The sequence below is a fragment of the Corythoichthys intestinalis genome, chromosome 2, assembly GCF_030265065.1.
Source record: "Corythoichthys intestinalis isolate RoL2023-P3 chromosome 2, ASM3026506v1, whole genome shotgun sequence".
NCBI lineage: Eukaryota > Metazoa > Chordata > Actinopteri > Syngnathiformes > Syngnathidae > Corythoichthys > Corythoichthys intestinalis.
In genome coordinates this window covers 3,449,617-3,475,033 of record NC_080396.1, presented here as the reverse complement: position 1 = coordinate 3,475,033, position 25,417 = coordinate 3,449,617, and the positions used below count along the sequence as shown (strand labels likewise).

The following is a 25,417-nucleotide window of genomic DNA, read 5'->3' as shown; positions in this document are numbered from 1 at the left end:
AAACCCGGACGGGACTTTAAAAAAAACTGGATGGGAAGTCTGGATTTGAATTTTTCCGTGTCGGCCGATCTGATACCGATGCACATTTTTTGCCCATATCGGCGTCCAATCCGATCCAAATATCAGATCGGGACATCTTTGACACCCTCAAGCAAGAGGCCAAGACACAAAAAGAAAATTCTGAGTGAAAAGGTTGTTCCCAAATTGCTGTATCAAGGCACCTCAGTCGGAAGGAAAAAGTGTGGCAGGAAACGCTGCACAACCAGAAGAGGTGACCGCACCCTGAGAAAGATTGTGGAGAAGGGCTGATTCCAGACCTTGGGGGACCTGCAGAAACAGTGGACTGAGTCTGGAGTTGAAACATCCAGAGCCACCGTGCACAGGCGTGTGCTGGAAAGGGGCTACCGGTGCCGCATTCCCCCGGTCAAGCCGCAGTTGCTCAGTGTTCCAAAGTACTTTTTTCAGATGAAAGCAAATTTTCCCCGGCCCGGGAAGGCGTGACACAGTAAATGCCAATTGTCTCCGGTCAAGTAATTATGAAGTCAATGCAGGCATGAAAATCTCTCACCTTTTGGCGAAATTTGCCATGTTAAAGTCAAAAAGGGTGACCTACGTGAATTGTGTAGCTCCCAGGAGTAGACTTTTAGAGGGTTGGAGTGATAATTATTTGCTTATTATTAGGTTTGTTCCGATCATGTTTTTTTGCCCCGATCCGATCCCGATCATTTTAGTTTGATTATCTGCCAATCCCGATATTTCCCGATCTGATTGCTTTTTTTTGGCTCCCGATTCAATTTCAATCATTCCCGATAATTTTTCCCGATCATATACATTTTGGCAATGCATTAAGAAAGGAATGAATAAAACTGGGACAAATATATACAACAAAGGTAAAACGAGTGCAGACATTATCTGTAGGGTGTAAACCGGGTTTTTATTTGTCCAACATGGAGCATTTAGTTTAACAATTTCATGCTGTTGGCTGGAGCAAATCTGTGTCCGCATCACGGCCCTGGGCACCGCCCTCGTCCATGTCGGTTTCCCAAAGGCCGGCCTGGACGTCGGCAATACCGCCAACCCAGACGGTTACCCGGTCGCCGTAACGGACAACGACCTGGCCGGCAGCCGCGCCGTTGTCCGTGCCGTTGTGCGCCCCGACTCTAACGAAGGCGTGCTTTTGGCCGGCATTGTTTGTGCCGGCGGCAGCTTCATCCATGACGGTTACCCGGTGGCCGTAACGGACGACGACCTGGCCGGCAGCCGCGCCGTTGTCTGTGCCGTTGTGCGCCCCGACACTAACGAAGGCGCTCTTTTGGCCGGCATTGTTTGTGCCGGCGGCAGCTTCATCCATGACGGTTACCCGGTCGCCGTAACGGACGACGACCTGGCCGGCAGCCGCGCCGTTGTCTGTGCCGTTGTGCGCCCTGACACTAATGAAGGCGCGCTCTTGGCCGGCATTGTTTGTCCCGGCGGCAGCTTCATCTTCCTTGCTGGCACGTTGTATCCATGTTCTGTCACAAACGGACAGAGAAGTGTTAGTTTTGACATCTACTAAAGAGTAAAATGTTTGAACTAGATCATTTCTATTTTTTGAGATGAGCACTGTAAAATCATGTATGGTTACTCATTAATAAATCTTAGGCAGGCCTCGATTGGTTCTGCACGTACTGCACCGCCCCAACTGGAGCCACGATGCCCCATAAAGAATTTATGTGACGTATAAAAATATTGTAAATTAACCAACACGCCAGACTATTCAAAGAATCATTACATGTCCGAATCTCTCGTGTTTATAAGCATAAAGCCTTCGAAGGAAGTGACATTCGTGTGATAGACTGTCACGATCAGGTAGCTTTCTGCGCATGTGTTAATATATACAGTGCCTTGCAAAAGTATTCGGCCCCCTTGAATCTTGCAACCTTTCGCCACATTTCAGGCTTCAAACATAAAGATATGAAATTTTATTTTTTTATTCAAGAATCAACAACAAGTGGGACACAATCGTGAAGTGGAACAACATTTATTGGATAATTTAAACTTTTTTAACAAATAAAAAACTGAAAAGTGGGGCGTGCAATATTATTCGGCCCCTTTACTTTCAGTGCAGCAAACTCACCCCAAAAGTTCAGTGAGGATCTCTGAATGATCCAATGTTGTCCTAAATGACCGATGATGATAAATAGAACCCACCTGTGTGTAATCAAGTCTCCGTATAAATGCACCTGCTCTGTGATAGTCTCAGGGTTCTGTTTAAAGTGCAGAGAGCATTATGAAAACCAAGGAACACACCAGGCAGGTTCGAGATACTGTTGTGGAGAAGTTTAAAGCCGGATTTGGATACAAAAAGATTTCCCAAGCTTTAAACATCTCAAGGAGCACTGTGCAAGCCATCATATTGAAATGGAAGGAGCATCAGACCACTGCAAATCTACCAAGACCCGGCCGTCCTTCCAAACTTTCTTCTCAAACAAGGAGAAAACTGATCAGAGATGCAGCCAAGAGGCCCATGATCACTCTGGATGAACTGCAGAGATCTACAGCTGAGGTGGGAGAGTCTGTCCATAGGACAACAATCACACAAATCTGGCCTTTATGGAAGAGTGGCAAGAAGAAAGCAATTTCTCAAAGATATCCATAAAAACTCTCGTTTAAAGTTTGCCACAAGCCACCTGGGAGACACACCAAACATGTGGAAGAAGGTGCTCTGGTCAGATGAAACCAAAATTGAACTTATTGGCCACAATGCAAAACGATATGTTTGGCGTAAAAGCAACACAGCTCATCACCCTGAACACACCATCCACACTGTCAAACATGGTGGTGGCAGCATCATGGTTTGGGCCTGCTTTTCTTCAGCAGGGACAGGGAAGATGGTTAAAATTGACGGGAAATGGTTGCAGCCAAATACAGGAACATTCTGGAAGAAAACCTGTTGGTACCTGCACAAGACCTGAGACTGGGACGGAGATTTATCTTCCAACAGGACAATGATCCAAAACATAAAGCCAAATCTACAATGGAATGGTTAAAAAATAAACGTATCCAGGTGTTAGAATGGCCAAGTCAAAGTCCAGACCTGAATCCAATCGAGAATCTGTGGAAAGAGCTGAAGACTGCTGTTCACAAACACTCTCCATCCAACCTCACTGAGCTCGAGCTGTTTTGCAAGGAAGAATGGGCAAGAATGTCAGTCTCTCGATGTGCAAAACTGATAGAAACATACCCCAAGCGACTTGCAGCTGTAATTGGAGCAAAAGGTGGCGCTACAAAGTATTAACGCAAGGGGGCCGAATAATATTGCACGCCCCACTTTTCAGTTTTTTATTTGTTAAAAAAGTTTCAATCATCCAATAAATGTTGTTCCACTTCACAATTGTGTCCCACTTGTTGTTGATTCTTGACAAAAAAATTCTATTTCATATCTTTATGTTTGAAGCCTGAAATGTGGCGAAAGGTTGCAAGATTCAAGGGGGCCGAATACTTTTGCAAGGCACTGTATATATGTATTTTTTTTTTTAATGGTGGATTGCAAGCAACATTTACTGCATACTGCCATCTACTGTACAAAATCGTGTAAAAAGTGCATGGCACTGTTTTGTCACTGCCACGATCAGGAAGAAAATGCAAGCTATCACCTGCTGCTGAGAGAAAATTGGTCAGGAGGGTGAAGATTCCACCGAGAATCACCAAAAAGCAGATCTGCCGAGAATTAGAAGCTGCTGGAACACAGGTGTCAGTGTCCACAGTCAAGCGTGTTTTGCATCTCCATGGACTGAGAGGCTGCCGTGCAAGAAGGAAGCCCTTGCTCCAAAAGCGGCACCTTAGGGCTCGACTGAAGTTTGCTGCTGATCACATGGACAAAGATATGACCTTCTGGAGGAAAGTTCTGTGGTCAGACGAAACAAAAATTGAGCTGTTTGGCCACAATGCCCAGCAATATGTTTGGAGAAGAAAAGGTGAGGCCTTTAACCCAAGTACACCATGCCTACCGTCAAGCACGGTGGTGGTAGTATTATGCTGTGGGGCTGTTTTGCTGCCAATGGAACTGGTGCTTTACAGAGAGTAAATGGGATAATGAAGAAGGAGGATTACTTTCAAATTCTTCAAGATAACCTAACGTCATCAGCCCGAAGATTGGGTCTTGGGCGCAGTTGGGTGTTCCAACAGGACAATGACCCCAAACACACATCCAAAGTGGTAATGGAATGGCTACATCAGGCTAGAATTAAGGTTTTCAAATGGCCTTCCCAAAGTCCTGACTTGAACTTGTGGACAATGCTGAAGAAACAAGTCCATGTCAGAAAGCCATCAACTTTAACTGAACTGCACCAATTCTGTCAAGAGGAGTGGTCAACGATTCAACCAGAAGCTTGTGGGTGGCTACCAAAAGCGCCTAATTGAAGTGAAAATGGCCAAGGGACATGTTACCAAATATTAGCGCTGCTGTATGTATATTTTTGACCCAGCAGATTTGATCACTTTTTTCTGTTCACCCGTAATAAAGTCATAAAAGAACCAAACTTCATGAATGTTTTTTGTGACAAAGAAGTATCTGTTCTAATCACTCTATCAGAGAAAAATCAGAGTTGTAGAAATAACTGGAAACTCAAGAGAGCCATGACATTATGTTCTTCACAAGTGTATGTAAACTTTTGACCACAACTGTAGGTTATAAATTGTCTTCTAGGGAAGTATTTTATTTATTTATTTTTTCTGTGTGTGTGTGTATAGTTATTGTACATTAGTATGTTTTTGTGTGAGAACCCTGTAAAAAAAATTGCAACTCACCCTTCTGCTCATCTGATAATGATCTGATAATGTTTCTTGTGATTGTCTTGATGTATGCAGGCTCCTGACTATAAGCATTTAGTAGCTTCTTAAGGAGACCTGACTCACACATAATCTTGGCTCAGCACTCATATATGATGTACACTTTGTAAATATGAATGTGTATGTGCATAAATTGAAATTGAACTTTAAAGCGGCGTATGTACCTACTCACCTGAAGTCGTGCCACAGCTTTTTCGCAAAAGCCGTCACGCCATGTAGGAAAGCCACCGCCAAGGCACACCCCTCCATTACCAACAATGTAATTAGAATCGCCAGGCAAGAAAACCACAGGAATGGCCAGAGAAACATGATGATGTTCTTGACCCAATCCATAATTAATATCAAATCTGCAACAAAAGCACAGACTCAGTTCAAGTTTATTGTTCCCTAAGAAGGGGAAACTTGTCTTACACAGGGTCCCCCCAGGAGTGATAAATCTAAATTCAAGACTTTTAAGACCTTTTTTCATGCTATTTCAACTGAAAATTAATACTTTTCTCGCGCCCATTATTTAGATCATATTGAATCATATTAAATAAATAAAGCACTGAACATCAAATTTAACCTCAATTTCTAAGTGTGTTTGACAAAAGAATGCACATATATTGAAGATACAATTAAAACACATTTAAAGTAACATTATAAAGTCTGTCAGAATTTTTTTAAACACACACACGCACACAATAATTATGGACCAAAAGAGGAAGAGGACAGGACTCAGACCAAAATTGTGACAGCCAATGCTGACCAAAAATGACGTAATTAAGATTGTTCTGATGATGTTTTTTTGCTCCTGATCCCAATCGTTTTAGTTTGAGTATCTGCCGATCCCGATATTTCCCAATCCTTTTTTTTTTCTCCCGACTCCCGATTCAATTCCAATCATTCCCGATATTTTTTCCAGATCATATACATTTAGGCAATGCATTAAGAAAAAAATGAATAAAACCCGGACGAATATATACATTCAACGTACTGTATTTGTTTATTATGACAATAAATCCTCAAGATGGCATTTACATTATTAACATTCTTTCTGTGAGAGGGATCCTTTGTATATTGTGACTAAATATTGCCATCTAGTGTATTTGTTGAGCTTTCAGTAAATGATACTGTAGGCATGCCCGAATGCATGATGGGAAGTGGAACCATGACTGTGCGTAGTGCTACCAAATGATATATCTTCTCTGCGTTGGGAAATAACTTAAGGTGTTAAGAAAAAGATCAATTGATATCTTGCTTCCCCACATTGCTTCCCACGATATTTCTAATCATAGGGAGAGGGATTGTAAGGCTTTAGCCAATTAAAAAAAGGCTCCAAAGGCTGCCAAAATTCACTCTACTCATTTTACGCTGCCTTAAACCTCTCTATATAGGTAAAACGTCGCCATTACAGTTTGAGCGTGACAATGCGTGAGTGGGTCCTGCACCGCATGCATTAATTGCGTTAAATATTTTAACGTGATACATTTTTTAAAAAAATTCATTACCGCCGTTATTGGGATAAATTTGTTAACCCTACCTTAAAGGGATCCTCTATTTTTAAGACAAGTAATACTTAAAACATAAATGTTAGTATGAGTTATAATAATTTGATATTAAAACCCCTCTTAATGTTTTTGTTTAAATAAAGTTTGTAAAATTATTTTAAGTGATAGGTCGCCATTCTTGTTACGTCACAGTGCGTGACGTCACTGGTCCCGTTGCCGAAATTCCAGCATGTCACTCGTTAGCTTTCCCAACATGTCGTCAGTTCTACCCTTCCTATTTGAACCAGATTTGAAAAGTGAAGAGCAGGACAGCACTGTCGGTCGTTCACAAGACGAGCTTCAGGGAAAAATGCGTGCAGCAAATACCTGATATGACTAAAGTTGGGCAAAACTGGTGATGCGAGAGACTTCTGTTGGGAAGTCCAGTTGGGAGCGAGAGTGTATGCTGTTGGGAACTCCAGTTTTATTAGCAGATCTTCAAGGTATGCATATTGCGTTTTCAAACTTATCCCAATATAATTATGTAGATTGTTAGCATCCAGAGCTGTCGTGTGCTTTACATACAGTACAGGCCAAAGAGCACACCTTGTGTAATCCAGGTCTTGTACATTGTAACGCTTGGTAGCTAGGATACGTGTATAAAAGTAACAGAAAAGGGAGAAGCTTCCACTTATGCACATTTATTCACAAAAAAGAATATTTCCACCTTGACCACTCTTTACTCGGGAGCTCAGCAGTACGCAAACACGCCTTCCCTAACAAACTCCAACATTATTGTAAGGTCCACGTCAGAGTCACTGTCGTCACTGTAGCGTGCCATAGTGCTTTAATTATTTAGTATGATTTGGGGAAAACTCCCACGAAGAATAGTCAACAAAAAAGATAGCAATACTAATCCAAATCCGCGTTTTTTACTCACTCGAAGATCCAGGAATTAGACCAATCCCATGGCAATATCGCAGCCGCGATTCGGCCGTCGATTCCACAAAATAGACTGATCCGAAAAGCCGCTGTGGGACCGACGAATAAAAATAAATGGACAAATCCAAAACCATTATTGCAGACACGATGGGACCCTTACTTGACTGAGGATCCAGGAAAAATGTTCGGGCGCCAGTTGTAACGCGTGGTGGGTAGGATACATGCATACAGGGACCAAAAAGGGGGAGAAGCTTCCACTTATGCAGTTTAGGCAGCAACAAGCAATGGCGTACCGCAAGCAACACGTCACTTCCGCTCATTAATATTCATGACATTAGCTACTGCTGCTAAGTAGGGACAAGCCACCATTTGTCCCTAATAGGAAATGAATGGAAATCGTGTACGAAGGAGATGTTTACAGAGCTAAACCTACCAATTCTCTCCGAAAATGATGTGCCTGGTGCCAAATTGACTGGCAAAGATGTGGAAGAACATAAAAATGTTCAGTTAAAGAGAAGGCTTGAGTGTCGAAGGCTGAAAAAGACGGAAAAAACGAGCCGACCAAAGCATAGCATTAGCTTTTTTATCGACGCGACTGACAATGACATTCTCCTGTGTCAACAAGCTATCCTTTACCATCAGCCCTGTCTTTCTTATATATCCTCTGGTTGTCCGACGTCTCTTACCGTTCTTGGGGGTAATTTAGTTAGCTTTGTGTAGCGATCGCAAATGCTACTCAGTGACAGCCAATGAACACTTTTAATTTTTTCATTGATAACACATCTTAATCCTATAATTTATGTACACTCCCCCCTTACTAAAGTTGTTTTTTTATATATATATATATATAACAGAAATGGTAACAGTGGCAGTCAGATACCAATGTAATTCTTTTCAGGTCATTCATCGTCAGACAGAAGCAGTATGGCACAACGTTACGCTAAAAAAATAAGTTAAAAATATAAAAATGGCTTACCTCTTTGTCCTCTGAAAGACCATACCAACCCACCATAATATGCAGTAAAGCATATGAAATGTGAATGGATTCACCGAGCTGGTGTTAAAGTCTGCGCAAGTTGATTCGGTCTTCACATTTTTTCCTCCCGAGTTTTTGGTTTCCGGAAACGTAAGAAGAAAACATCCTTCATGTGTCGTAATGTCTCGAGTCGTTTCTACAAGTTCCAAAAAAGCAATGCGTGATCGGCATGTTCGTTTTTGAAAGATTACCGGCGAAAAGTAACACAAATTACGTTAAGTCTATGCGAGGGCGGGTCTATAATGTCCCACTTCGGCTTTACTTCCGCTTTACGATGCGACGTCACGGTCTAAAAATAGCCTGTGTGCGGTACGCCATTGGTGCCCCTACGCACAGTCATGGTTGCACTTCCCATCATGCATTTGTGCAGAAGTTACATGGCTGCAGTATCATTGACTGAACGCTCAACAAATACACTAGATCAGTGCTTCTCAATTATTTTTTGTTACGCCCCCCCCCAGGAAGACGTAAATGTTTCGCGCCTCCCCCAAACTCTGCCGTCACTGTAAATAGTATCATTTGTTTATCATATTACTATTATAAGTACGCCTCTGCCTCACATTGTATCCTTTTTTTTTCTATTAGGGAAAATAACAGATCAACTTATAAAGTATAACTTTATTAACATTGTTTTGTTTGTAACAGAAAAGACAACGCGCATCAATTTGCCTGAATTAAAAATAAATAAATAAATAAAAAATCACATCCAAACTGTAAAAATACACTCAAGGTAAATTTTTTGACCATTTGATACTGAAAAATAAAATCAGTAAATAATAACAAATTCAAATTGATTAGAAACATTAACTCATGAGGACAATATGCCAAAAATTTGACCGAAAAAACAAAACTGAATATAATAAGAAAAAAAAAAAAAGTGTCATTGGACAGAAGAACAGTTTTTATTTTCGCTGCTCCCAGTGTCACCTCCAGTTTGCAATGATGTGGGGTTATATTGCACCGAGCATGCTAACAGTGCTCACTGTTTTACTGATATAACACAGACAAAGCGGGACGATTGTTGGCAATATTCGGCACATTTTCGCTGAAAAACAACCAAGCGGCTTATCAATGAGATTGGGGTCTATAATGTCTTTAAGTGGCGTCTTACTTGATTTGGCTTCCGGCTGTCCGCTATAATCATTTTTAGATACAGTAAACAGTGGTCTTTCCTCGTCTACCACTGTATTAAATGTCAAAGCCAAAAGGCAAACGGCCCGAAAAAAGCGCATTCTCGGCGGCCGAGGGAGAACCGTAGGTGAGGTCGGTCGTCGTGACGATCCCAAGCCAAAAATGGCACTTCTCGGGCGGTCACGTGAGAACCGGAGAAGACAGTGGGTCGCTGCGTGAGTCCGGCCGGAAAACGGCTTTCGAAAACAGCGCACAGCTCTCCAGCTCTTCATGAGTCTCTTCCGTGTGCTCTTGCTTACTTCAGAAATACTGTGCGCACTTTGAAAATGAGAGCGCCACTGCCACCAACTGAGTGGATGTGCAAGTACACTTTATTCTAGTACAGCAAAAAAAAAAACATGTTCCCCGAGGTCACACGCGCCACCCCTGGCATCGCTCTGCGCCCCCCTTGGGGGGCGCGCCCCACTATTTTAGAAGTAGTGCACTAGATGGCAATATTTAGTCACAATATACAAAGTCACATTTATCCTTTAAGAATTACAAGTCTTTCTATCCGTGGATCCCTCTCACAGAAAGAATGTTAATAATGTAAATGCCATCCCGAGGATTTATTTTCATAATAAACAAATACAGTACTTATGTACTGTATGTTGAATGTATATATTCGTCCGAGTTTTATTCATTTTTTTCTTAATGCATTGCCAAAATGGATATGCTCGGGAAAAATGATTGGGAATGATTGGAATTGAATCGGGAGCAAAAAAAAAAGCAATCGGATCGGGAAATATCGGGATCGGCAGATACTCAAACTAAAACGATCGGGAGAAAAAAAACATGATCGGAACCACCCTAGAACGTACATATGTCGTCCCTACCGATATTGAGACCTAACCTACGTCCTTGGGTTATTTGGCACAGAGTTTACCCATATAGTAACACTTGCAAAGCGGGACGACCGTTTGGAATATTCGGCACATTTTCGCTAAAAAAACAATCAAGCGGCTTATCAATGAAATTGCTGTGTCATGTCTTTAGATGACGTCTTCATTGATTTTGGACACGGTAAACGGTCTTTCCTCGTCTTGTAGTGTATGAAAATCAAAGCCGAACGGCCCGAAACGGCGCATTCTCGAACCGGAGTCGAGGGGAGTTGTCGTGACACTCCCGAGCCGAACGCGGCGCTTCTCGGCCAGACGCGTGAGAACCGGTGAACGTGGTCACTCACGCGGTGCACGGTGCTCTGTGAAAGATGTCGGATTAAGTTACGGAAGGAGGAGTGACAGAGGAAAGCTACGTACAGTATATCGAGGTGAAGATAAGTGGACTTGTTAACTTAAATATCACGGGAAAAGCCCTGCCTTAAACCCGGTATTACAAAAAGATGAGCCCAGTAGCACCTGTATTGCAGATTTCATCTTGTTCAAAAATGTTGTAAAAATAAAACTCACCGTTAAATGAAGAAACTGCAAAAAAGAGCCAAAGCCAAAACAACCAATCCATTTTGTTTGATCAGCAGGTAGCGGCAAATAGAAGCAATCTCGCTTGCAACTTTTTTTTTTTTTAAAGCTAGCGGCTTTCAACTTGTTTTGGCAGTGAATGGACTTTTTTTTTTTTTTTTTTTTAATCTTTCATCTCTTTCATCTCCTATGAATACGGTGGCCGAGATGTGTCAAAGCGAAAAGTCCAAACTCTATAGACCCCAATCACATGACGTCACAACTAAAGATACACGATAATATCGGTTACCGATAATTATCGGCCGATAATGGCCATTATGACATCACACAGATAATCCAGATTTTTAAAAAAATTCAACCGATAATGCAACCCGATAATTATATACTTAATTTAGTCTCCAAATGTGCGCAACCGAAGAATTCAGCATCGCTGCCTCCTCAACCCCTCCCCTCTCTGACCCCCTGAGGGAGGACGGGTTGAGGAGGCGGAGTTACACAACAAAAGCAATTTGAGATAGCTGTCACTGGTGTGGCTGGATTTAAGGGGAAACGATATCGTCATCGCACACACCATATAATTGTCTGCATTAGTCTAACACATATATAGTCTAACACATACATATGACACCGTCTAAGTGTTTGCATTACTCTAACACACGTAATATAATTAATCAGGAAATAGTATCATTTTCATATTTACGGTAGGACTACGCTACTAATATAAAATAAATAGAACACCATACTGCGATTGGCTGGCAACCAATTCAGGGTGTCCCCTGCCTACTGCCCGAAGTTAGCTGGGATAGGCTCCAGCACCTCCGCGACCCTCGTGAGGAATAAGCGGCATGGAAAATGAATGAATGAATGAATAGAACACCATAGTTTAATGAGAGGAAATAGAAGAGATACACAATGCCGTCTTATCACAGGAGTGACGCACCAACTCTGGCAAATCTGCTCTCCCAGCAAACTCCAAGGACAAAGCGCTTTGTCCTAAAACAAGCACAACCAGCCCGGACAGCAAAGTTGATAGCGGGCGTCCCAATCCGCGCACGAACCTAAGCCGCCCAAAACCGGCCACAGCGGGGGTGACACAAAAGCAACGCCCAGAAACGCCTTCGACAAGACCCGCGTCAACAAAGACTTCAAAAAGACTGGACACTGAGATAAGACAGATTTCTTCTGCTCGGAAACATGTAGCCTTGTTTTGGATCCAGAATTGTCCCTCCGTCGTCTGTTTTTGCCTTGTTTTTTACCATTGTCGACGAATAAATTGTCAACCTGTTTTCGGCGAGTGTTCTTCAAGCTTTTGAAACATGGAGTCAGTGTGCAAAGGGTTAACACAGGAACGCGCGGAGTTTGGCTTCCTCCTGGCCTGGCTCTTCGGGGGCGTCGAGCGGCGGAGCACATTTCCGTTCTGTTGCTGGCCTCCCTGTGGGGTTTGGGCTGGGAGGACTAAATTCCTTCAATTTGTGTAAAAAAAACGACACTCTCGCCATCTTCAAAACATGCACTGTGACTGCAGAAGTTTCACGAGGTGGGAAAAAAAAAAAAAAAAAAAAAGGGTTCTCATTCAGCCCAAAGTGGGTGGTAAACTCCATCTAATGCTAAACACCGGCACAAAACCGAGAGTCGAAAAGTAGCCGTCTTCCGACGGACCCCGCCACTCTGGCCAGTCCTTGCAGGCCGCCGCCACGTCGCCCTAGGCGGGGCGGGATTCTCGAGCCTTCCCCCACGCCGTGCGGGACACGAGGAGCCAGGCCCCGAATATGCCGCGGCGAGCCGGCCGGGACGGGTGGATATCCATTACGAACGTATCTGCCGCCCAGTGACGTGCGGTCAGGGGAAGCAGGTGAGGCAGAGCCTCACCTGTCATCATGACAAAAAAATAATTATAGCATCAAATTTATATTAATATTTGTCCATTGCTCTTTATGTATGACTCATTTCAAACATTTTTTATAGTCAAAACCGCTGAATTTGCCAATTTCCTGTTTAAATAAAGAGAGGTGCGGCAGCAACGAGTAAAGCCTCACCTCTGATTGCGCAATCCATAACAAACTGGGTTGATACATGGAATTGGAGCGTGCTGGTTGCCGTACATCTGTATGTCGCCATTATAATGTTTCCAGATACGTTTATTTGACCTGATTTTCCAGTCTGGCTAATGTCTTTAACCCTTAAAGTTTAATGTTTGTTAGCGACATATTTAGTTTTGCTGATGGGAAATAAAACCGCAGTGAAAAGGCACAGGTTGCGGCAGATAGTACTCTGCCGCACTGAAAGGGGGCGTACGTGAAACTGGACTTTCCGTCAAAAGTGGACGCGATTAACACCACACCGGAGCTAAAAGGTTCGCTTCAAACTGCGGGACAGAAGATAACTCGCGCTTTTCAAACGGACTGGTACACCCGAAAAGACTGGCTATGTGGCTGTCCTTCGAAAAATCGCCTTTGCTGCTTTCCCTGCCTTCTCAACTTGTGCCAATGTCTGGACTAACACGATATATTGTGACATTAAAAAACTACCACGAAGCCTCAGCAAACATGAGAGCTCGACCACTCACATTCAAAGCCTGATTGCTTTAAAAACTTTTGGAAGCTCAAGGATCGATTTGGCTTTGACGAACAGCGGAAGCTCAAAGGTAGCGGCCTCAATGCTAAGGTAAAAGAAAACCGAGGGAGTTTGAAAGACCTCATTAATGCAATCTGTATCCTAGCTAAACAGGAGTTAACATTTCGTGGTAACGATGAGCGTGTAAGCTCTTCTAAACGTGGCATATATGTAGAACGATTACATGGTTTTGCTGAGAAAGATGAGAGGTTAGCTAGACATTTGGACACATCCACTGTGATTTCTGGCTTCAAATAGAACACAGAACGATCTAATTGAAGCAATCCTCTCCATTGAGGCGGAGAGATTTTTTAAAGTAAAGGAAAATAAGGAGGACTTTTACAAAAAGGGCGTAGGTTTGCATAGGGACGGTAGGGACATAACACTACCAACTTTTCAGGATGCTAAAATTGTCCCCACCAACTTTTAAGCAACCTTACCTTTTTTGCATGATATAATGTTCAGTTATATAGAGAATTTAGATCTTTCAATAGTTCCATATGTTGTAAGGATAGAATTGACCCTACCATTATTAAGTGAATTATTTTCATTATGTTTATGTTCGCTAATAAAAACCAGACATTTATTCAGGAAGTTTTCAAAATGTTTCTTTAGTATTTTTTTAACCCTTTAAGGTCTGGGCCTATTTTGTCTGATTTTGCATGCCTTTGAAGTTGCCTTTATATTTCAAAGAAAGAATTGTTTACGATGGCCTGGTTTGGTCCCTTTTTTTGTGACACCTTGAACTTCATGTCCAAACTGTTGTTTCCGTCACTGACCAATTATAAATCATCATTTTGGGCCCAAAAAGACCAAAAATTCCACAATCGTTTTGTCAAAATTTTTTATGTCCAATTGACAACCAAACATGCGTAACGAACCGTTTTGAAACTTTGTAATATTTATTCAACATGTTAGGATGAACATTCAACCAAAAAAATTTAGAATAAATAGTCTTATATTTGACAATTCAACATAAACAACAGGTATAGCATAGGCGTTTTTTGCCTTTATACATGCTCTAGTCAAAACAGGTTATATACAGCAGACCGAACAGTGAAAAAATATATACCATCTAACACAAAAAGTGTTTAGAGGCCATCTCTTTACGAGTTTAGGTATTGCGGCCCATCACCTGATGAAAACTATGTACACACAATCAAGCATCTTGAACACACATTTATATACACAAATTGAGAAGACTGATTGTGGGAAAAAATGTATATATATATATATATATATATATATATAACATTGGGGGGGGGGAAGTATTTTCAAAAATATTTACAATAAACAAGTTACATTTTTTTCAGGCATGCCACTCCGAAAAGCAGTTTCGTCCTGGAATTCGAAACCGGGCGACATCAGACAGCCCACACTTCCATGGGGTGTTGGTCCTCTTTCCACCCTTCCATTTTCATTTCACTTTACTTTCATTGTCACTATAAATGTACATGAAAAAAATAATACATTAAAAAAATATATATACAGCAATAAATAATAATGGAAATCTATATGTATGACAATAGAAAGAATATCATAGCTGAATATGTGCTACATCCCTAATCTTCATATAGAAAGAAGATCACCACAATTATAAATTCCTGCCTTGGATACACACAGTTCACGTACGACTTTGATCTGATATGCACATTTTATTATTATATACACAAAGACACACTTATATTGCATCAGAATTAACTTTGTCATGCAATATCAAAAGAAACTTTCAAAAGAAACTTTTTCCAGCCTAAAAAAAAAAAAGTGAGTTTGCTTACCTCTGCTCGTCAATGGCGTCACCCACGTGTTCAAATACGTCACTATCTTCACTCGAGGACTCTTCCGAAGAAGACGATGATGACGAATTTGGACCATCCTCTTCCTCAAGTTGATCAAATAGCACAATTGCTTGCGCTAAATTTAGTTTTCCATTCATTCTCAAAGTCACACAAAGTCGCTGCTCGATCCAAACGGCCGTCGGCTCGCCACCTCGCTGCTTCAGAACACTCCTCCCTCTCGTTCGGTGGAACCTCGCATGGCAGTTATATTTATTTAAAAAACGCATTTTGTGCTTCCACTGTGACTTCGAAAGGGTTCGTTTGAGTTGTGTTTTTTTCATGGAGCTTCCGTTTTGAAAAAGGACAAGAAATGATGGAAATATAGACACAAACAAATGATCCATGCAGCGTTTTAATGTTTTTTTGAGAGGACAATAAAACTATAAAACTTAAATGACAATATCTCACGTTTTAATTGGTCGATTGACTTCAAATAATAACGAGAGTAAACCGCAACTTCCGCACTTTAAAACGAGACCAGCCAACGGCACGTGGGTGACGTATTTAAAACGTGAGGGCGCTTCAAAGACGACGTGCGCTGAGGACGCGCCGGCGCGTCCTTCGACTCTCAAGGGTTAAAACAAAGGTTTGAATCGAACAGTGTATCATCTGAACCAATGCACGTAAAAGTTATTATCAGTAGATAAGGATTCATTTTGCATTGATCATTTTGCCTATTAATTAATAAAGTTCATATACATGAGAAATGTGGCCCTTTGCCCCCTTCATCTAATCTGTTTGGTCTTATTAATGTCCCGTCCCCAGCAAAAAGTGTACCTATAGGCAGGTTATGCTATTATATCGTCCCTACGAATGTTGAGACCAAACCTATGCCCTTCCAAATTAACGCCGGTTTTTGTGGTGAAGGACAGGCGCAAGACCACAAACAGTTTTAATTTCAATCTTATTGTAAAAAAAAAAAAAAAAAAAGAGCTTAGACTGAGAAAAATACAATAGAATATTTAAAAACTAAATTTTGCTCTTAAATAAAATATTCTTTGTTTTTCTTTTCACACTTTTTGTTTAGCAATCTGTAATAAATTGATTAAAGTATCAGAATTAAAAGTTTTAAAAACAACTGAATATTTCACTAAAGGTCAGAATTGAATTCTGTGGTTTTGTACACCACTCTTTACTCTCATTTATGTTGCGTGAATTATAGAATTGCGACGGCCAACACATTGCGTGTGTAGAGAAAATGCATGTTATTTTCTTACTTTTACATATCAATAATATGTACCGTGTGTGCGTGTTTTGTGAAGAATGCTGGTGAGATATGAAATAACCAGTAGCCAATTGAATAAGCTACCCTTTTTTGTTTATATATTTGGAAATCTGACACTAAAGGAGTCAGTGCCTCACCAACCATGAACCTCACCGCACGTCACTGCTGCCGCCGCCACTCCGGTTCCTCTCATCGAGCCAGACAGAGGCCTGGCGCGGGGTGCCAATTTGGCGGCCGGACGGACTGAAAGGCACAGGCGGGAGGATTTTTATTTTTCCAGCCACGCTGCCGTTATTCTCAGCTTAACAAAACTCAGGCACACGCACGGGGATGCGAGGCTGCGAGCTCCAACTCCAGCCTAATAATACTGCCGTGTATCAACTGAGCTGCCATAAAGCAAGTGTCGTGAGTGCCGCAAATGTAAACAAAGCGCTGTACAATGGATACGTGACATCTCCCTCTTTTGAGGTAATCATTTTCACAGTGTGCAACGAAGCATATAACATTAGCAATCACTTTTCAAATTATTTAACTTATTTGTCTGCTCGGTTACAGTCACAGTAGATAATTAAAACTTATTGGCACTCATTAACACTTTTCAATTTAAAAATTGCTTTCAAATAATGTTTTGAACCATACCTATTCTTGAATAAACATTTCTGACAAACATTTTGACAAAGTTTTTTTAGGATTAAGTATAATTTATTGCTTAAAATAAGGTAATCTTATTTTCAGCCAGCTATTTTTCTTCCAAGAAATCTGAGTGAAATACACTTGAAGCGCTGGCCGATAATTTCACTTATTTCCAATAGATTCACACTTAAAATTGACTAGTTTTAAGGAGGTGTGTTTTCGCAGTGTAGTAATGTTATATATGTTAGGAATGGCTTACTTTCAAAGGCATTTTTGTGCAACTTAGGTACTCTGTATGTAATAGTTGCCAAAAGTTTACCATTACACAATGTAAGACAATCTGACATTTTTTAGATGTTGAATTTACTACTTTTGATGTTGAAAAAAGAGCAATAAACTATATTTTTGCACAGTAATATTTTCTCTTGTGTATACTTTAAAAATTTTCATAAATCTTTTAATAGAAAAAAAAAATAATCTTTTAATAGAATTATCGGCTTGACATTATCGGATATCGGTTGGAATGAGGAGGAAATTATCGGTTATCGGAATCGGTTGAAAAATGCATTATCGTGCATCACTAGTCACAACCCCGCCTCCCTGACTGGAGCCGCCATATAGACCCCAATCACCAACGTCACACAATCTCGTGATCGCTGTATCGTGCCGCCATATTGTCCGTCATTGTGTGTCCGTATTGTCATTGATCGTAGTTTCTAAAGGTGGATTCACTTGCAAATTATGGAAGCCCCGGTGCTTTCAGACGCTGTAAACTAGAGATGTTGGTCCGATCACGTCATTTTCAAAGTATCGGAATCGGCAAAAAAATATCGGACATGCCTTTTTTTTTAATATATATACTGTATATTTTTTAGTTAAATCGTTTTCTAATTGTATTTAACGTTACAGACATAATATGTTAGACTTATCCAGAGTCTTTAGTTTAGGCTTAACGCAGGGTTATCAAATTTATCCCGATAACGGCGTAATGAATTTTTTAAAAAATGTATCACGTTAAAATATTTAACGCAATTAATAGGGATGGGAATCAAAATCAGATTCCAATTCCGAACCGGTTCTGAGTGTTTCGAGGCCTCGACATCACAATGAAAAAGCCTTAACGATCCCTTTAACGAGTCCTGGAGACGCATATTGCGTCGTGACTGTCTTGTTGTCCAGACGCATCAAACTAGAATGGCGCCACGAACCACCCGCTCCAAAGTTTGGCTACACTTCACCAGGGAAGAGGGTGAAAATGAAAGGTTACGATGGTTTAGCATGAGCATTGGAGCCGTAAACATAACAATGACAGGACGTAGGTTCAAACGTTCGAAAGTGTGTCTTCACTTCACGTGGAAAAATTACAACACAACGACTTGCAGTCATTGTAAGGTGGAGATAACTGCATCGGGAGGGAATACGACTGCACTGTCCTCACCGAGACGCTAAGGCTCAGTCCTGGCTATGCAGCTAGCTAAACTCCCAAATGACGATACAGAAGACGTTGGTATAATTTGCTGACTTTATTCAACCATCACTTGAAGAGTGAAACTAAAAATAGAAATGAAACAAATCAATTTCGTCCCCAATAACAAACAGGTTTGCATCAACGTAAATCAGCGATGATTAGCTGCTAATTCAGTAATAACAACACGATTAGTATGCGTTCGCTGGCATTAGCACATCGTTCAAACCACTACACAACTGGATTTACAGTGCCTTGCAAAAGTATTCGGCCCCCTTGAATCTTGCAACCTTTCGCCACATTTCAGGCTTCAAACATAAAGATATGAAATTTATTTTTTTTGTCAAGAATCAACAACAAGTGGGACACAATCGTGAAGTGGAACAACATTTATTGGATGATTTAAACTTTTTTAACAAATAAAAAACTGAAAAGTGGGGCGTGCAATATTATTCGGCCCCTTTACTTTCAGTGCAGCAAACTCACTCCAGAAGTTCAGTGAGGATCTCTGAATGATCCAATGTTGTCCTAAATGACCGATGATGATAAATAGAATCCACCTGTGTGTAATCAAGTCTCCATATAAATGCACCTGCTCTGTGATAGTCTCAGGGTTCTGTTTAAAGTGCAGAGAGCATTATGAAAACCAAGGAACACACCAGGCAGGTCCGAGATACTGTTGTCTTTTGCAAGGCACTGTACATATATATATGTATACAGGGGTTGGACAAAATAATGGAAACACCTTAAAAAACAAAATAAAAACTAATATCGTGTAGGTTACTTACTTTCACATATTTTGGCTTGACCTGAAATACTATTATCAACTCCTAAGATGAGCCCTCATTGAAAATCATTTTTAGACATATTTTGTTTGGCCTGTCCAATCTTGAAGAATTAGAAATAGATAAACGATATGTTATAAATATTAATTATGGCATAATTCCACAAAAATATATGTAAATCGAAGACCAAATTTACATGTTTTTGGAATTTTTTTTATTTATACTCCACAATAAAGCATTGTATTATTACATATATTAATACAACATATTAAACAATTTAGCTTGTGTTGAAAAATAAACCGGACTCTTATGTATTTATTATTTTACTAACGGAGACTCGTTCACCCCACGATTGTATATTTGCATTTGTATTTGTTGTAAATAAATTAAAAAAACAAACAAAACAAAAACAAAAAAACTAAGTGGTGTAGTAATTTCTCAGAACCACAAGAGAGCGGTATTGTTTCACGTCCTCAAGTCTTCTGTATTCTGTATTGCAGAATATCAATTACCACCTTTGCAGTTGTTTGATTTAATTTTGGCATTTTTCCCAAAATAAGTTTGATTTACTATGAAATATGACCTTTTTTCATCTGCCAGAGACCTTTAGTAACAGGGGACAAATGGATTAAATGATCATGCATTTTCCACTAAATAGCCTAGTCTAGGGTGACCATATTTTGATTTCCAAAGAAGAGGATACTCGGCCCAGCCTCGAAATTTTTACTTGAAGTCCACTCAAAGATGCCTATATAACTTTGACATATTTAAAGTGTGCCTCCTCCGTCTGGATAGAAAAATTCAGTTTTATTAAAAAAAATAAAAATAAATATATATATATATATATATATATATATATATATATATATTAGGGCTGTCAAACGATTACAATTTCTAATCGAGTTAATTAAAGCTAAAAAATTAATTAATCGTAATTAATCGCAATTCAAACCATTTCTAAAATATGACATTTTTCTGTAAATTATTGTTGGAATGGAAAGATAAGACACAAGACGGATATCTACATTCAACATACTGTACGTAAGTACTGTATTTCTTTATTCAATTGTATTTGCTAAATCAACAAGATGGAATTAACATTATTAACATTCTGTTAAAGCGATACATGGATAGAAAGACTTGTAGTTCTTAAAAGATAATGTTAGTACAAGCTATAGAAATGTATTAAAACCCATCTTAATGTTTTCGTTTTATTAAAATTTGTAAAATTTTCAATCAAAAAATAAACTAGTAGCTTACCATTGTTGATGTCAATAATTACACCATGCTCACTCACTGTGCTGAAATCCATAAAATCATTTGGACCCAAGCGCCAGCAGAGGGCAGGGCAAGGCAAGGCAAGGCAAATTTATTTATATAGCACAATTCAACACGAGGCAATTCAAAGTGCTTTACATCACATGAAGATCATAAAAATCACATTTAAATCAATACAACGTAAAAACCAAGACAAAAGATCACACTTAATCACAGAATAAAAATAAATAAATACAAATAGAACAAAAATAAAAAATAAAACAAAAACAACTACTCCTAATAATAATTGAAATCAGCAATGGAGATAAGCACAAGAGGAATAGAAAGCAGGTAGATTGAAATATATAGACAGTTATGGATATGCAGTGCTAAACAAAAGCGTTTTTAGCCCTGATTTAAAAGAGCTAACAGTTTGAGCATACTTCAGAGGTTCAGGTAACTTGTTCAAGAGGTGAGTAGCATAATAACTAAATGCTGCCTCACCCTGCTTGGTTCTTGTTCTTGGAACATGCAGAAGACCGGTTCCAGATGACCTTAGGGGTCTGGATGTCTCATAGGAATCTAACAAGTCAAGCATGTATTTTGGTCCAAGGCCATTAAGTGTTTTGTAGACGAGCAGTAGTATTTTATAGTCTATCCTTTGACTCACTGGAAGCCAGTGTAGCGATTTCAAAACCGGTGTAATGTGGTCCAGCTTCCTTGTATTTGTGAGGACTCTGGCTGCAGCATTCTGTACTAGCTGCAGCTTCCTGACTGATTTTTTATCAAGACCTGTAAATATACCGTTGCAATAGTCCAATCTGCTGAAAATGAATGCATGCATAAGTTTTTCCATGTCTTGTTGTGTCAGAAGCCCTTAATTCTGGTTATATTTTTTAGGTGGTAATAAGCTGATATAGTGACGGACTTTAGATGGCTATCCAATTTTAGGTCTGAGTCAATAATTACGCCCAGGTTTCTGACTTGATTTGTAGCTGTAAGTGACATTGTGCTAAGTTGGCTGCTTATCTTTGACCTTTCCTTTTTTGGCCCAAAAATGATCACCTCTGTCTTCTCCACATTTAACTGGAGAAAATTCTGGCACATCCATTCATTGATTTGATGAATGCATTTACTCAGGGAGACTAAGTAAAAAAACAAAAACAAAAAAAAAAAAAAACGAGTAACAAGCGGACATTATACCAGGCATGAAAATGGGTCAGGGGTTAAAAAGGTGAGAAAGGTGTGGAGGAAATATGTTCCGGCGTTCTGCCAAAATGTCCGCCGTCGGCAAAACGTCCTACATGTGGCGAATTTGACCATTTTAATTTTTCACATAAGGCTTAATATTCGAGTTAACGGGGGTTTAATTAGTTGAAGGAGTTGATTTCAACCACCATTGACTCGCGCTAGCTTAGCCACTCCGGAGCCCTGAAACTAACAAATAACTGTCAAACTGCACAGAATTTGTTCAAATCATTTCCAACGACTAATTAAACCCCGGCTAACTCAAAGATTAAGCCTAATGTAAAAAATTCTGAACTTCCCCTTTAAAATAAAGACCATTGAATATGGCCCTTAAAATGTTGTCTATAAAAGTTTTAGAGCAATAAAACAAACAACACAAATGAATAAAATGAACAGGAATCATTCAAAGTATTTCATAATGGGTCCAAATTATTTTTCGAACAGATCATGTGACTATAGAACCTTAGAGACAGCCGTTTGCATTGCTTAGCCAAAACTACAGCTAGGAGGCAAGATGGATATTTAGAATTTCTTTACACCTAAGCTTTCAAAACCCTCAACAACAACTGAGCTTGAACCGAGGATTGAGCACGAGCAGTATCAAAAAGTCCTGGCTGTCGTGTTACCTGTTGTGCTGTAATTCCAAGTGGTGCTTGAATTGGATGCTTATAGCGGTGGACAGTCTTTTTGAGCCAGCACAAAGTTTGCAGCGCACGGGGATATTTTTGTTATCTTTACTGGACAAAAATGTGAAGTAATGGCTGTGTTTCCAGTGTGCAAATGCAGCCGTTTGTAGTATATCTCCTGCCTATTTCATTGCATCCTGGCGAGGTAGCAAGGCTATGTTGTTTTGGCCGCAAACTCCCAGCGCTCACGCATCATGGTAATACACGAGACCCTTTTTGTTCCATCCCCGATTAAAAAATGTGACATGTGATGTCACTCCCATGACTACAGTATTCTTCATTTTACACACATTATGGGGCAATAACAAAATAGTAACGCACAGGCATCAAGGAAAGTAATTTTACTCAGATTACCGATTTAGAAAAATGAACGCGTTAGATTGTTCTTTACTGAAAGAAAGTAATCAGATTAGTTACGCATTACGATACCGCGTTATTGACAACACTGTTTTATATTACCGTTAAATACACAAGCTTGACGCTACCTTAACGGGAGCTATTTTTTCACCGGACGCTCCGGCAGTGTTCAACGCAAGCTGCAACGAACGGCAGTAACTTTGTCATACCACAAAATATGAAAACGAAAACCATTACTCACTAAATTCAATATGCTGGCAAATGCATTCATCTAAAAACAATTGGGAGTGATACTTTACCTCCTCCAGCGAATGTGAATTTGTGCTTAGTACAAGATCATCTGTCGCAATTAGCGATCTTTGACGCTCTTTTTTTTCCCTCCCCGCATACAAACTTGTTTCGCTCTCAGCGGCTGTGATTAACCTCAATGAAGTTGCTGTCCTAGCTAAGCCTTGCCTATCATTCGTCTTTGTAAGTTTTTAGTAACTTTGTGTATTGAATTTGAAAGGAAAATGTGTGTTTTGTTTTTGACGAACTTTTTCATGAAGCTAAACTGTTGAAGCTACTCACATGTGGAAAAATACGAGTGTACAACGTTTTAAATGTATTCATTTGGTATATTTCAGTTACCACGATTTGAGAGATCAATAAATTGAAGAATTTACGCCTTGCGTTTGGAGTGCTTGTTTTTGGGTTTGCTGGAATAGAGTCACTGACACACGCAGCATCAAACAGGGGAAGGGGTAAGCGCTGCCGCGCCAAGCTAATTCTAGCTGCATTTTCGACACATGAAAAATAACGAATACGTACTACTGTATGACGGAAAATTTTAGTGGTTTTGTAACCGTGACGTTTTCATAGCATGGTAATCCGTGAAGGTAACTGGCACATGCCTACAAACGCCCCCCCCCCCTTAAAATTTTTTCTCCTCGGATCTACACGATTCACGTAGGTCATCCTTTTTGACTTCAAAACGGCGAATTTCGCCGAAAGGTGAGAGATTTTCATGCCTGTTATACTGCTGTCATTTTAATCTGAGCAGGGCATGTGCGTTAATTGTGTCGAATATTTTAACGTGATTAATTTAAAAAATTAATTACCGTCCGTTAACGCGATAATTTTGACAGCCCTAATATATATATATGTATATACAGTGGGGAGAACAAGTATTTGATACACTGCCAATGGGTTTTCCCATTGACAGTGTATCAAATACTTGTTCTCCCCACTGTACATATATATATATTTATATATATATATATATATATACATATAGGCCTATTGCAATAAAGTGTATGTTATACACTATATGGAAATATTTTTTTTACCCAACAGGCTTTATTCTTCCTAAAAAAATAATCAAACCTTAAAAAAAAAAAAACTAAAAATGATTAAAAATATATATATAAATCATGCAGACCCATAGGCTATGTGCCAACTCAACATTTTTATAAATTACTAACAAGACAATTGTCGTTGACAAATTGTTATTCCCACTCAATTTTTATTCTCCTTCAGTGTTCTAGATTGTACGCAAACAATAACCGAAATAAACTGACAAGCTATTCAACCAGCATGTTTCCAAACGCAGCGGTTCAAAACTACATTGCCCATAATGCCCTATTAGCGAGTACGGGAGCCGAGGCAACATCAGACTTTGCTATAAAAGTTTACTATCATCGGCAGCGCGAAGATGCGACAACAAACAGGATTTTACAGATTACACCAGTGCAAATCTCCGATAGAAGTCAACAGTTGCCATTATATATCTATTTATCGTAAAAAAAAACTCATAAGAAACACAGCTATTTAGCTATACTAGCATTCAACCACTAACGCAGAACAATTACAAGACTCATACAATATACTGCATCTCTGTGTACACATATAACCCTATGTACAACAGAAGACACGTGATCGACATTAACAGGAGATAAACTTACAGAAAGGTGTATGGAGCCACGTCTTTTAGAACTCCTTACTGTAGTCTGATCTCTCGCCAAACCGTCAATAGATGGTGGTAATTCCCTATGAAACAAAGTGTCAACTGCCAACAAAAAAGAAGATTTACTCCTTCTCCCGCCCCTACTAGTAGGAGCCACGTCAACGCAGGCAAGCGCTGCCCCCTAGCGGCCGGGGGGATTCTCTTTAAATTGGTCCCATGGAAAATCTTAAAAACCGGACATTTTCATGAATTTATGAAACCCGGCCAGACGCTCCGGAGGGCACGTAATAAGATGACATGTCCGGGCAAAGGAGGACGTTTGGTCACCCAAGCCTAGTCTGTCTTGTCTGTCCGTCCGTGTAAAATGGTTGTTCGACACTCGATACTTTCAAATTGTGGCTGTGACTTTTTACACCTGTAAACACTCTCACAGAGTGTGTTTTGCCTGAAGACAATATGGCTAAATAATACAACCCCTAGCAAAAAATATAGAATCACCA

The 25,417-nt window shown here is 40.0% G+C and overlaps 1 protein-coding gene across 1 annotated transcript; it reads right to left on the bottom strand.

Moving 5' to 3' along the window:
• Positions 1 to 401: 401 nt before the first annotated feature.
• LOC130908444 (uncharacterized) lies at positions 402 to 11,307 on the bottom strand. The gene is made up of 3 exons (XM_057823872.1): positions 10,857 to 11,307; positions 5,003 to 5,177; positions 402 to 1,511 (listed from the first exon to the last, which is right to left on the bottom strand). The coding sequence occupies exons 1-3, from the start codon at positions 10,906 to 10,908 to the stop codon at positions 971 to 973; spliced, it is 768 nt and encodes a 255-aa protein (XP_057679855.1). The 5' UTR covers positions 10,909 to 11,307; the 3' UTR covers positions 402 to 970.
• Between the last annotated feature and the right edge of the window lie 14,110 nt (positions 11,308 to 25,417).